This window comes from Ceratotherium simum, chromosome 10, assembly GCF_057802395.1.
Source record: "Ceratotherium simum simum isolate JZ-2026a chromosome 10, ASM5780239v1, whole genome shotgun sequence".
Lineage (NCBI taxonomy): Eukaryota > Metazoa > Chordata > Mammalia > Perissodactyla > Rhinocerotidae > Ceratotherium > Ceratotherium simum.
Genome location: NC_141909.1, coordinates 31,129,655 through 31,143,882, shown reverse-complemented (window position 1 = coordinate 31,143,882; position 14,228 = coordinate 31,129,655). Strand labels below are relative to the sequence as shown.

The window sequence follows — 14,228 nt, the reverse complement described above, 5'->3', positions numbered from 1 at the left end:
AGGATTGACTGCCTACATTTACCTTCCTTCCATTCCTCATAACTCCCCTTTGCTCTCTGTTCCAGTCACTGAATCTGTTTTAAATGTACTATACTCCCACCTTCTACAGACCCTTATCGTGTAAGCTTCCTCTGCCTGAAATGCTGTCTTCTTCCCCATCTGGGGCACTTATGTTCTTGTGGCCATGTTTTGACGTGATTTTTCTTCAAAATGTCACTTCTGACTTATCTGTGTCTGTTCTCTCTTTTAAGCCAGGCATAGAAGGTGGCAGCTTCTTTTCCTTGATTTGTCCAAATAACACTTGCATAAGGTTTTAATAAAGATGTCAGATGGTGGGAGTGGTAGCAGTACACCATAGAAGGCCAAACCAAACTACGTAAAATGTAATATTGGAAATTCCTGTTTGTAAGTTCCTTGGCCACCCCTGTTATTGGTCATTTCTCATTGGCTGACATTTCTCTACAGGCCTGACCCTGTTCCTGTTTTTCTCTGCAGCCTCTCACTCCTTCTTTCTTCTATCTCTATTTTACTCTTTTTCCTCACTCTCTCTGTCCCTCCCCCACCACACACACATACAATTTCTATTAATTACTTACACTGGGTGGTTTAGTTCTCTCTTTGCTATGCCAGGCTGTGCTCAGAGAATCTCATCCTCATGACCAAACATGGTGATGTATTTACTCTTTGGGAGGCACTCTATGCTACCTTTTAAAATAAAATTACTTTCTGATGTCACAATAATATAAACATCTAGTTACTGACACTTAAAATACCAAAACTGTCATCAACTTCTCTGTCTCCCTTACTCCTCTTATTCAATCAGTCATTGTAGTGAGTTTGAGGGATTGGATGTTGACCAAGGGAAAAGGTATGACCACAGGGTGACAGTAGCACACTACAAGCTTTATTTGGATGGCGCTTTGACAGGTTTGCCTGGGAAGGAGTCACTCACAGCGTGAGACTTTCCAAAGGCAACCACACAGGGGTCACCACCAGAAGGAAAGGAGGGCAAGGGAACTCCTGAGGGAGGTGGGGAGCAGAGAGAGGGCTTCCATGTCTAGGTGACGCCCCTCAGCAGCATAGCGGGCAGTTCCTGGGTCAGAGAACTTCGAAGGGCAGCAGCAGCTTGGGGTCTTTAATATCTCCAAAAGTTGGGTAATATGGATGCACGAGTAACCACAACACCAGATCAGCTGTGGGATCATGAGAAAAACATCAGCATTTGGGAGGACCTCTGATGTGTAGGGAGACCGTCTAACAGGAGATTCCAGAAAACGGTCCTGAAAGAGGTGTTGAGGGAGTGGAGTAGAGGAATTACACAATGCTAGGTTTCCAAGCCTGGGGTGATTTTAAGCATAGTGATGTCACCAATCAATGTAGAAAGAAATAGGGGCAGAATGGGGAGTACACAATTGGTTTCATGAAGCTGAATGTGCGTTGATCTCAGCTGGTAGAGCTTGGGATACTGAAAGCATATATTTGTGGAGGTAATTTCCAAGCAGCGAGAAATGGGGAAGGTGCTCAGGTAGGAGATCCAGATTTGAGAATGAGCACAGAGATTTTAAAGGTGGTATCTTCAGAGTGAAGTTACCTATGGAGAAAATTTTAGACGAGAAGAGAATGAAAGTTGAACATTGATGTGTGTCTACACGTCAGGTGGTAGAGGAAGAACCAGAAAATGAGACCATAATTAGTGGAATTACATGGTAAAGGTGAGGTGTATGTAGGGTGGAGACAGCGAGGGCGGGTTCATCCTACCATCCCAAACTAGCCCATCCTTCAGTCTCATATGAATTACTTTCCTCGACACAGCTTGCTCAGCCCAAGGGGTTGTTTTTTGTCTGAACTCAGAAAGCTTATTGTCTGAAATCCTCAGTTGGCAATTAATTGTGTGTTACCTTGAAATATTACTCATTTTTGGGGTATACTCATCAACTAGCTGATGTCATCTTATAATCCTTTGAATCATCAATAAATTTATGCATAGTAATTTATCAATAAGTACATATTGGTTGATTAATTTTAATATTTCTTAGTATCTACAAGATAAGGAATTTCCCTCAATCCATTATCATATTTGTCTCTTTGTAGTTAGGCTTTATTCTATGCGCTTAGTTGTGATGACTGTTTAAACATCTCCCTCTCTCTTTCTCTTTCTCCCCCTCTGTCTGTCTCTGTCTCTCTCTCTTTCCAAAACAATTGTTAAGCTCTGACTATGTGCTGGGAAAACAATTTGCTAGAAGCTAAGAACACAGAGATGTGTAAGACCCAGTCCCTATTTCAAGAAACACAAAGTCTATCAAGGAGTCAGTTTTGAGCCAGGAGTGCTAAATATGAAGGCTGGCTCCAACTGAGAGCAGGTCCTTGGGGTTATGATAAAGGGAAAGGCTGAGACAGCAACAAAATACGCAGAAGGATGGAGAGGGAAGCAATAGAGGATGTGTTTGAGGTGCAGTAGGGTCAAAAGACAAGATGCTTGAGGTAAACCTTAAAGAAGGAGTATGAGTAAGCCAGGTGCAGAGGTGAGGTGGGTATGGGGCCATTCCAAGCAGAAAGGAGAGGAGGAGTAAAGGTTCTAATGCCAGAGAGCATGGTGTGTATATGTGCGTGAGTGCACACTTGTGCATTCATGTGTCTTTGTGTGTGTACAACTATGGGATTTCAATCCAAGAGATACTCTCTGAATTCATCCTTTATTACTAATGTTTAGTAGTAGCAGGACATCCAGTAATTACAAATTCGATGTCATGTGAAAAAATGTCTTTTAGTATAAGACATTATGGGTAGATATCCATTCACAATTTATAATAAGCTTAGGTACCTTTTCAGAATATCATGTTTCTATTTTAAGAGTTAATGCTTTGCTGTTATGTAATTTGAGCTCTGCCAGGTGCTAGAGATTATGAAATATATTAAAAAAAAATACAAATGTCTTCAATATGAAAAATTTTAGGTCAGAGCCAGTGACAGTTTTTCCTTTTTCACTTCTTCCATTTTCAGATTTATCAGAAAATCTGACACAAAGCATTTTGTCAGCAATCACTACGTATGTCTTCATTTTTCAAGTTCTTAAACTTTTTCTCATCTTTGAGTCCTTCAAAAGAGTGATGACATTTACCCCCAGGCTTGAGACAATGGAGTGGATATTAGGTACCATTCATAAGAAATGTTCAGTTGTTTCATAGTGAAATATGGGCATAGCATTTCTAGGAATTTGATAATGAAGTTGCTTCTGAGTTCAGAACCCACCGTTAAATCTTGGTATTCTGTTCCTGGTAAATTCAAGTGCTTCTGACTATGTATGTAGGTGACTTAGAGGTTCGGTGGTTAAATGGCATGTGAAGTTCATTTAAGAAACTCACTGAAGCTGAAATAAGGTAGTTGCTTAACACACAATATGAATGTTTATGATGTTACCCATTATACTGATTCAGGATCAACAGTGAAGCTACCACCACTACCACCACCAACAAAAAAACAATGTCTTTTTTTCTGGAATCATTTCCAAAGACAGAGAAGGAAATAATATCCGATAAAATTAAAATAGTGGGAACACACCTAGGAAATTACCATATAATTAAACACTTGCTACGTACTTTCATAATTTCTCATCCATATTTGTTTCGACCTCTTCTCCTTCAGTGGTTTTCACTTCTAGTTAGCTGATTGGTAGAGCTGAAGGAGGAAAAAAAATCCTGATTGAGAAGCGAGTTGCCATGGCAACCTTGCACTACAGTTATATTTTTCTGTCTGTAACTATAAATGGTAAAATGTGACCTTTCTAATTATGCTGCAATATTTTTAACTCTATTGGTACCAAACGTTCTACAAAGTTTGCTATCATGCTAAATTAAATCAATGTATTTCATTTTTATGTCAACAAAAGTCTTCTTTATATTAACTGGAATCTGTTTTGCAAAAATTAAGATTCTAAGACTCTCACTAAAATGTCAAAGTACGGTGGTTTTAAAATCTTATCTGAATGCCTAGAATATCCATTCTAAACAGTCAAAATAATTAAAACATTAACCTGAGTTAAGGTTTATTATTTTTGAAAAGTGTTGCTTAAATAGAATGAGGAGACAGGTAACTCAGAATGTGGAAATGGAGAACTTAACCTTTAGCAATGAGTTGCTTTTTCCTCAGTCCTATGAGGTCAACATAGACAGTCTCTGATCTCCTGATGCTGGTTTTAAGTAACTCATGCATTCAAACAACAACCAGCAAAAAACATCCCCGCTTCCCCCAATCCAGATTCCCCCGCCCCTCCATTTCCTGGAGTCCCTGTGGCCTCTGCCACTGCCAGGGGAGCCCCCTGGAGTGTGATGCAGCAGGGGATCTTCAGATTCAGAAGCAGGGGCGAGGGACAAGCTGTGAGAATCAGGATACCTGGGGGCAAGTGCTCTGCCAAAAACATCACCCTCCAAGCTACAACTCCCTGTGCCCCAACCATAAAAGGCAAACAATTTTATATAGAAAAAATTTATTTCACTGTTTAGGAGTATTGCTTGAAGGTGTATCAACTAGAGATCATAAATCTCACCTCAATTAAAAGCCTGAAAACTCTGACAGGTTAAAGGGGCTGTCTCTGGTCATTCAAATCTCAGTGTCAATTACATGAATCAGTTTTCTTTCCTGCTAGAACCGGGTACAGTTGGAGCACACTGAGGCAAAGGTGGTTTGGATTTTGTGGAGAAGGGAAAGCGTTGTAGCAAGAAGCCTCTGGAAGGCAGGGAGGCCCGGGTGTGGTGTAGTGTGGGTGACAGGAGCATACTCTGACATAGGGACTGTGCTTCTAAGAGCCTGGGGGGAGGGCAGTGAAAAATAGGGGGTGGGGGTGCGAGGACCAATATTTTACTTAGGACTGTCTTCATACTTGGGGACACTTCTTTGTCCTCTGATCTTTCTTCTTCCTCTCTTAGATATATTCAGAATGTTATATAAGTGGAATCACAAAGTATATATAGCCTTTTGAATCTGGCTTCTTTCACTTAGCATAATGCATGTGAGATTCATCCATGCAGTTACAGGTATCAGTTTCATTCCTTTTCATTGTTGAGCAGTATTCCATTGTATGGAGGTACACAGTTCATTTATACATTCACCAGTTGAAGGACATTTGGCTTGTTTGCAAAGATGCTTTAAATGTTCACACACAGCCATCTGACAATCCTTTGTTAGATATGTGATTTCCAAATATTTTTTCTCTGTATGTGACTTATATTTTCATTCCCTTAACAATGTATTTTGCAGATCAAAAGTTTTTTAATCTAATGAAATCCAATTTATCAAGTTTTTTTTAAATTAATTGTGCTCTTGGTCTAATATCTAAGAACTATCTGCCTAAACCATGGTCACAAAGATTTTTCTTCTGTGTGTTCTTCTAAAAGTTTTATAGTTGTATGTTATATACATAGGACTATGATCCATTTTGAGTAGACTCCTTTTTTAATGCTGAAAATTTTCAGTTTCATTTGATAATAGTTGGACTATTCTTAGTACGTCTTTGAGAAAACATATCAAGACCACAAGCTGCTACAAATTCAGCAATACTTAAAAATTTGTGTTTATTGATCAGCTAAAGTTTATATACGTTCTCACAGATCTGACCTAAATTATACTAATTTACATTTTGTTAACCACAACTGCATCTACATATATTTGGAAGTGCAGTATATGAATGTGCATCATACTTAGTCTATAGCAAGTACTCGGGGCTCTGTGGAATTGAGGATTCCTTGCGATAACTCTTTCTCCCAGGGTCACATAGTGGTTTGCCAACCACGTATGTGGACCAATCTCCTCCTCTTGTAAATGAAGAAGCAGAAACTCAGAAAGAATCAGCATTCTTTCCAGGATCAAACTGAAAGTTAGTGGCAAAGCTAGTCTAGTCTAGAACCTAGATCTCTGGAATTCTAGTCCAGTGCATGCTCCATTGCTGGTTATCGTTTGTGGAAATGGCCACTGGCTGCTAGAAAGGGAGACATCATCACAGTAATCATTCTTTTGAACATGTGCCTTGCATTCTATAAGCTCTTTGAGAGCATGGACCACACCCTTTCCAGTCTTTGAATGCCTGGTTTTGCCTCATACACTGCTATGCGTCCTAACATTATTACTGGGGCAGTTGTGCCGTAAGTGCTTGTTGAGCTGCCGACTCCTTCCTTGGGAAAGGAAATAATACAGCGCAACCTACTGTTCTTAGATTTGCATTGGAAATACCTGGAAAAGTATTGGTTTGATACAGTATGATATAGAGAACAAAGCATGGGATTTGACATCAGAAAGACTAGGTTGAAACCCTAGCTGAACCACTTACCAGCAATGTGACACAGAGCAAATTACTCAACATTTTTGAAACTCAGTGAAAAAAATAATAATATACACTCCACAGGATTGATGTACAGATTGAATAAAATAATGTATGTGAGAGCTTGGCAAAGTTAGCATGTTACTGGAACTCAAAAAACATTAAGTTTATCTCCTTTGCCATTGTTGGAATAAAAATTATATTTGTGGGCTACAAAAGCTAAGCACAATGGAAAGTGAAAACAAAACTCATAAATATTAGAGTCAATTATTCTTGTTTCAACCTAGACCTGTGCTGTGGTAATAGAAATGTTCTTCACAAAGTCAGTCTTGAGCAGAAGTCACAGAGCCAAGCGTGTTATCTAAAAAAGCCATAATGGAAAGAAGTGATCTTTGCAGCAGCACATGAAAATGAAGAAATATAAACAGCTTTACAGTGTTATTTCTATTAGCTCTGGCCTTTGGACTACTATCTACAAGTTTTCACGTGTTTCTTGTGAAAGCTGCCTTTTTATCCTGAAAGTTATTGTTTACAATTATAGCCATTAATGTGGTGGCATTGATCCTGCAGAGGTCTTGTGGGATTGAGGGAAAGGCAGAGGGTAGAGCCAGGGTCAACTTGTCCAAGCTTAAACATTGCATCTCAAAGTGGCATTCAAACAGGATCATTCCACGTGAATGTCTCTTGTTTCCTTCTCTTCAAAAACATTCCGGGCCACAGCTTCCTGCCTTGCTCTTGCATTTTAATCCCTCTGCTTGGCATCACATCGAGCTCCTGGCATGGCATGAATGACTTCTCTCATTGCCCCCAAGGGCTTGGGATCTGTCATCTGGGGCTGTCATTGCAAAGATGCGAATGAAAGCTCTTTTGAGGTGAATTGAAGTCAATGTGGCCTCTCCTGGCCCCGGCCCAGCAGTGGGTAAATGCATCACCCTCGGGAAGAACTACGCCCCTCTGCTTTTCTTGGCCTTCGCAACTGCACATCTACCTTTTCTTTCCTGGGTATCCCCCAAACCGTCTCTGCACTGTGTACCCAGATCTACCTCTCTACTCGTCCATCTCTGCCTCCCAGACGCACCCGATCAATAACCACCGCCTCTTCGAGGCCTTAGCCATTCTAAACTGAAAGAAATTTAGCTTTCATCAACACGACTCTGACATAAGCAAAGTTTGGCACCATCTTATTTCTCCTTTTTGTAATCCTCCTTTCCATCTTGTTAGCTCTCTCTCGCCTGTATCCAGTGCCCTGGACAGACTTATTATTACCTAGGACTGGCCACCTGCTCACTCCTTTCCTCTACCCCTGGAAGAAAACCATATAATCAGCTAACCCACACAGATGCACTAAAGACACACTATCACTTGAGTGATATCACATTATCCCCAAAACAGGGATATTTTTTGAGAAGAGAAGATGATGACAATACAAATAAAATAATATCTAATTGTAAAATGTAACACTGGGCCAGAATAGGGAGACTATTTTCATGTAAATTGTTTTTCCAGGCATATCATGTAACACGATAACTCATCTGAGAGCCTGGTACTTACTAGGTATTCAGTAGTGGAATCAACAATGGACTTCTCCTATGGGACAACTAAACTTGAACAGATTTTTAAAGTTTCAGGCCCCTCTTCGGTAGCCATTTCCCTCCCCCAAAAATAAAAATTCAGTCAATCATTCCCTCTTTCAACACATCTTTATTGGGCACCAACATCACACACAATCCTAGCACTTAGGATATAACTATCCTTTTAGGAGCTTTCAGTCCAGTGTAGAGACTGAAAATTATGGATAATCCGGAACAGCGTGATATTTGCTATAAAAATAGTGTGCTATGGGAGACATAGGGACATATCTGGCATAGCTTTGGGTACCACCGGAGATGGTAACATCCAAGCCAAAGTCCGAAGGGCAAGGGGGGAGTATCCAGGTGAAAGGGAGAAAGAGGTGTGCCAGAGAGGAGAGAGAATATGGTGGTGTGGGGGCTGGGGGGTAGGAAGTGCAAGTGCTTTGGCAAAGCTACAGTATTGGGTTCATGTGGGATAAAAACAACGGCAGCACTAGGCATTTACTGAACACTTACAGTGAGCCAGGCAGTGCTCTAAGGCTTTGCATGCCCTTCTGCTGGCTTCAATGCCACCATTGACACAAGAGCCAGGAGATTCACTATGCTCTGTGCTCTGCTGCTCCACTGCCCATCACCCGGAGACTCGCTCTCACACTCTGCCAAGAAAGCTTCAGGACTAATTCCATCACATCCTCCATCCTTGTGGCCATGGATCCCCTTGGGAACTCCAGTCACATCATTTCTTCCTTTTTTTTTTTTTTTTGTGAGGGAGACCAGCCCTGAGCCAACATCCAATGCCAATCCTCCTCTTTTTTTTTTTTTTTTGCTGAGGAAGACTGGCACTGGGCTAACATCCGTGCCCATCTTCCTCTACTTCATATGGGACGCCGCCACAGCATGGCTTAACAAGCGGTGCGTTGGTGCGCTCCCTGGATCCAAACCGGCGAACCCCAGGCCGCCGCAGCAGAGCACATGCACCTAACTGCTTGCACCCCGGCAGGCCCCCACATGATTTCTTATTACCTGGAGCATCCCCACAGCGCTCTGTGTATCACTGAACCCGACCCAACGTAACTGCATCCTAACTTCTCAAATCTTTCTATGATGTCTCCCTGGATGTGTCATCCATTACCATCAAAACTCGTTACTCTTCAGCCTCACCTCTGAATGATCGCTCACCTCTTGCTTGAGTTCTCCTAGAAGACCCTGCTCCCACAGCCTCCCTCTCAGTGAGGGCAGTTTTCCTCCTAACTCCACATATCACAGGGTCTGGAGGAAGGGGAGGGGTCCTGTTTGTTCCTGATTGCCCCTTCCTCTCAATTTTAACTCCCTCCTCCCTAAAATTCCCCATTTCTTTGAACCCATTCCATCCTGAGCTTCTCTTCCTCACTGGAGTCACCTGAAGGTCTTTGAGTCACTCACTCTCACTCTTTTGAAGACTTTGGCACAGTGGTCATTGTCTCTCAGAAACTCCTGTCATAGAGCTTGGTAATTTCCAAATCTGTTTAGAGGATCTGTCCCTATCCTGGCCTCTCACTTCCTTGACCTCCTCTCCAATGACCTTGTTCTTCACCCTACCTCAGCCACCCATAGATCTTGCCCTTGTAAGTAACCACACATGCTACAAAATTTCAATTGCAAAGCTTTCTCTCTCTGGCTTCCACATTCCATCTGTCCAGCTCACTCCCTCCAGTTATCTGATTCCAGAAATGCTTTAGCCCCACCACAACTAGCAATGCATTGATTCTACCACAGCCCCTCTCCCCTCACATCCTCCCTTTCCTCCAAGTCCCTCTCAGAGTCCACGGTCCCTCATTGTAATCACTTCCTTGTGTACTCCTTCCCCTCCCTTGCCATCTTTCTTTTTGTTGCACTCACTTGGCTGAATCATAAACTTAGTTAAATCCAACTCTGTCTATTCTATTCCTGCCCCTGAAGCAACTGAATATGGCCAGGGAAAATGGTGCCAACTAGCCTTATTTTAATTCCATGAGCACTAACCTTCACTGAGCCACTGGTGCTGCCCAAGGATCCCTTTAGAGGCAGCAAAGCATGAGGAGGACTTGGAGCCAGACTTCCTGGTTCAGATTCCTCACTCTGCCCATTACCAGCTGTATTATCATGGCATATACATTTTTACTTTCTGTGCCTCAGTCTTTTCATCTGTAAAATAGGAAGAAGAATGATACTTATTTCTGGGATTGCAGTGAGGATTAAATGAGTTAATATATATAAAGTATTTAGAAAAGTTCTTGGCATGTAATAATCACATATAATGGTGTGTCATTTTTATTATCATCATACTACATTTCCTGAATCCATTTACTCTCCTGCTCTCCTAGAAACCATTTCACACATTCTCTCTGCTCCTCTCTTCTCCAACTCCTGTTCCCCCTCCTCACTTTGAATTAATGAACTTGATTCCTGTTTAATGAGGAAATAGAAACAAATGAAGGAAAATTTTTCCCACTCCAAATCAACCAGCATACCTCAGCTGTATCCATCTAGTCTCCTTCCCTCCTGCTACTATGGATAAGCTCTCTCTGCTACTACAGAGTAGCTACTACAGAGAGTAGTACTACAGAGAGTAGTAGCTACTACAGAGAGCTCATCCATAGTAGCAGGTCTGTCTAAGACCAACCAGCCCACTTGTGCCTTAAGTCCCATCACTTCCCAAGGACATCTGTCTAGCACTTTCCACTCACTCTCCTGCACCATCAAATTTAGCCTCTCCACTGGATCATTCCCATCATCCTAACTACATACTGTAGTAACCTTTCTTGACCCATCAACCTACAGATGGCTACTCATTTCTCGCTTCCCTCTTCACTGCAAAATGCCTCAAAAGAAGTATCTACATCAATGCCTCTACTTCCCATATTCTCTTGAATCCACTCCTATAATGTTTTTTCACCACTTCCCCATCAAAACTGCTCTTATCAGGGTTTCCAATGACCACTATATCGCCCAAACCATGCTAACTTCCCAATCCTTGTTTTATTTGATCTGTCAGTAACATTTGGCTTGGCCAATTACTCCCTTCTTGAGACACTTTCCTCACTTGGCTTCCGGGCTATCACACCCTCATATGTCTCTTCTTTTCTCCTTGGCCACTTCTCCTCAGACTCGTCTGCTGTTTCCTTCTCATATTCTTGACATCTAAGTATTGCAGGGCCCAGGGTTCAACCTTTGGCCTTCTTTTCATCTTTACTTACACTAACTCCCTTAGTGATCTCGTCCAGTTTCAGCTATTAAATACCATCTCTAAGCTGATGATGTTCATATTTATATGCTCTTCCTCCAATATCCTCATGGCTCATTTTATCACTTCTTTCAGATCTTAGCTCAAATTTCGCCTCACAGAAAGACCTTCCCAGGTCATTCTATACAAAATAGTGTCCCTACCCCATCACTCTATATCCCTTTCCTGTGTTTTAGTTTTCCTCGTAGCACTTTTCTCCATTTGTCATATATTTATTTGTGTATTGAAAGCCTTTTGAGAACAGGGGAATTATGCATTTTGTAGAATGCCTTGTACATAGAAAGCTACCAAAAAAAATTTGTTAAATAAAAGCATGATCTAGTCAATTATACAGCAATAGAAAGAAAGAAATAAAAATAAAGTACACAACGCTGTCAAAAAAATAAATAAATAAAAGCATGATCTCATTCAGTGCTGGCAACACCCCAACAATCCTATTAGAAAGGTTATTTCAGATGAAGAAATGGAATCAGGTTAACCCATTACCACACAGCTGGCAATTCAGGCAGCCTGACTCCAGAACCTATGTGCTCACCTCGCATACTGCAGAAGCCAGAGGGGTAAACAGAGTCTAGATTACAGAGTACTTTATGAAATTTATCTTGAGGATAATAGGGAACAACTGGAGTGGTAGTGGTTGGGGTGGGGGGAGTGACATGCCCTGGGTATGGTGCTGATTCCAGCCAAAATATGCACATAATTGCCTGTCTTCAGTTCCTAGGTCATCCAGTCACACCAGCTCAGTGGTTACCATGGCGCTTCATTGGAAAGTTTAGGCTGACTGTACATATATGCTTTGCTATTATCAAACTGGCCTGTGCTGACAATATTTAAGTCAGATTTAGTTAAGAACTTCAAATCAACTTTACCTTGAGGTCTGTGGAATTGAAACCGTTTCTTGCTGTTTCCGTAGCAGCCTGATAGTTGACATAATTCCTAAAGAAGCTTATATGTTAATGCCCAAGAACCATTTACTATGCTCGTGTGCTGCTGACCCAAAATGCCACGGCTTGAGCTAGATAGTCTAGCACAATATTAAGCTGTTTAAAGAACACATTATGTTTCAAACTACAGTTAAAGATGATAGGGTTTCCAAAAATCTGGTTAAATGAACTTTCAAAATATCTGTAATTTAAATATTTGACTTCTTTAAAGGTCGGTGCTCCATAGGTTCTGACCTTTCAGGTACTTCATGCGTGGAGGTTGTGAGATGCAGGAGATATTTCCACGTAGGCAATAAATGCATTTGGTTAATAGATGCTAAACTTGACCATGTTTCCATGGTGAAACGAACTGCTGTTTTCTGCTTTAAAGGGAACCAACTGTTCACCCTCCAATACCTCCAAAGCCCAGTTCTCCTGTTTCATCTCCTAACCAGCTAAGACGAGATAATAGGTAAGACCTAGCACTGCAGAATTTTTTGCCAAAATGAAGAAGTTCAAGGGAAATGAAAGCAAATGAATTGTGGGCTGTTTTGTACAAAGCATGGATATGTTTTGTGTGCACATTCTCTGAAGAGGCACTTGTAAAGCTTTTCTAACTCTGTTTGCCAACACAAGTGTGTATTTATGTTTGCCTTCAAATACTTACGGCCATTACACCTTCAAGATAGAAATGAACAACATTCATGTCCAGGAAGTGTTCATACTCAGGCTTCCACTAGGTTATGTATTAGGAGCCAATATGTAAGGAACCTCTCTCTCTGTATATAAAAATATAAATATATATGTATATATGTATTTGACATATATTATATATAATATCAATATAAGCCATATATATATGTGCATACACACACACACACACACACACACACAGTTTATATTTAGTCCTAGTTAAGTTTTCCATTAAGAGCTACATTTTCTGATGAAAGATGTTCTTGAAACTTTATGTTACTGTTCAAACCCTCCCTTATGTTAGAAATACCTTTGGGTAGTTCTTTAGTCTTGTTTTAGCTAAGGAATTTGTAATCTATTTCAAAACTATCACAAATTTTGAAAAATCTTCTAATTAACTTCTCTCTGAATCAACAAAAAAAGACAGACTTGCTTTTCCACTTTGAATCTCTGACACTTTATAATTAATACTAAAAAACAAATTCAGAGATGTGAAAATCTTCCCATGTGTTCCTGTTAAACTGTTTAATAATCTCAAACCATTTTTCAAGACATACGTTGCACATTTCCATTATTATTGTGCGATTTTAAAAAATGGTATCTCAATGAAGACTGAATACATTAGATCTGCTTGATTGCTGCCTTTGATTCTTTTGTATGTTTGCTTTTGATGGTGATTTTTTGACAAAATGTGAGACAATTCTAGAACTATTCTTTAGTAAGAGGATAAATTCAGCTAGAATATGCCAATTGGGAGGCAGGCCTATGTAGCATTAGGGGTTCAGCCTACTGAGTTAAAAACTCAGGTCTGAATTCAATGAAACTTCACAGGATCTTTGAAATTTTGTCCTTAGGATGAGAAGATAAATTTTTTTTTAACCGAGTCAAGAAAATACTTCTTCATCGATTTAATAAAAAATATAAACGAGATTTATAACTTTTTATTTGTACATTGGTTATAATTATACTCTTAAAAATAACTTCTCAAACTTTTTATCTTATTTTTCCTTTTACTCTTATAGTATTGCACAATTAAATCTCAATTTGAATAGGATTTTTTTTAGGGGGCTAAGATAAATTGGCTTTAGTACCACCTAAATTCTAATCTAAAATCAGCATCTCTAGAGCAGTGAGCTTGTGCAGTTTCAAAAGAAGCTAAATTTCACGGGAATTGGTCTAATCCATTTTTACTACTCTAGTTTCTTTTTTCCACCAATCATCTTAAAAATAAAATTAGGACAACTTGCATGTTTTAAACCCTGATTACTTTAATCACAGCAAGATGATTTTAATGAAAGAATATGAAAAGGAAGTGTTTCCTATGTAATTAACACATGTCCTCAGGGGTACAAAAAATAGTTGAATAGAGTTTCTTGAGGAAAAGCAAGAATGTATAAGTAGGTCAATAAGATACTTAGAAAAAGAACAGAGAAAAGCCTTATATCATAAATTGTCACAGAACCTAACAT

At 40.2% G+C, this 14,228-nt stretch overlaps 1 protein-coding gene across 6 annotated transcripts in view; it reads left to right on the top strand.

The window, feature by feature from the left end:
* SCEL (sciellin) overlaps positions 1–14,228 on the top strand; it is a 104,276-nt gene that overhangs the window by 35,843 nt on the left and 54,205 nt on the right. For all 6 annotated transcript variants that reach the window (XM_087435958.1, XM_087435961.1, XM_087435959.1 and 3 more), the window contains one exon: positions 12,458–12,538. In XM_087435958.1, coding sequence (XP_087292084.1) covers positions 12,458–12,538 — 81 coding nt within the window. The remainder of the gene's footprint in view (positions 1–12,457; positions 12,539–14,228) is intronic.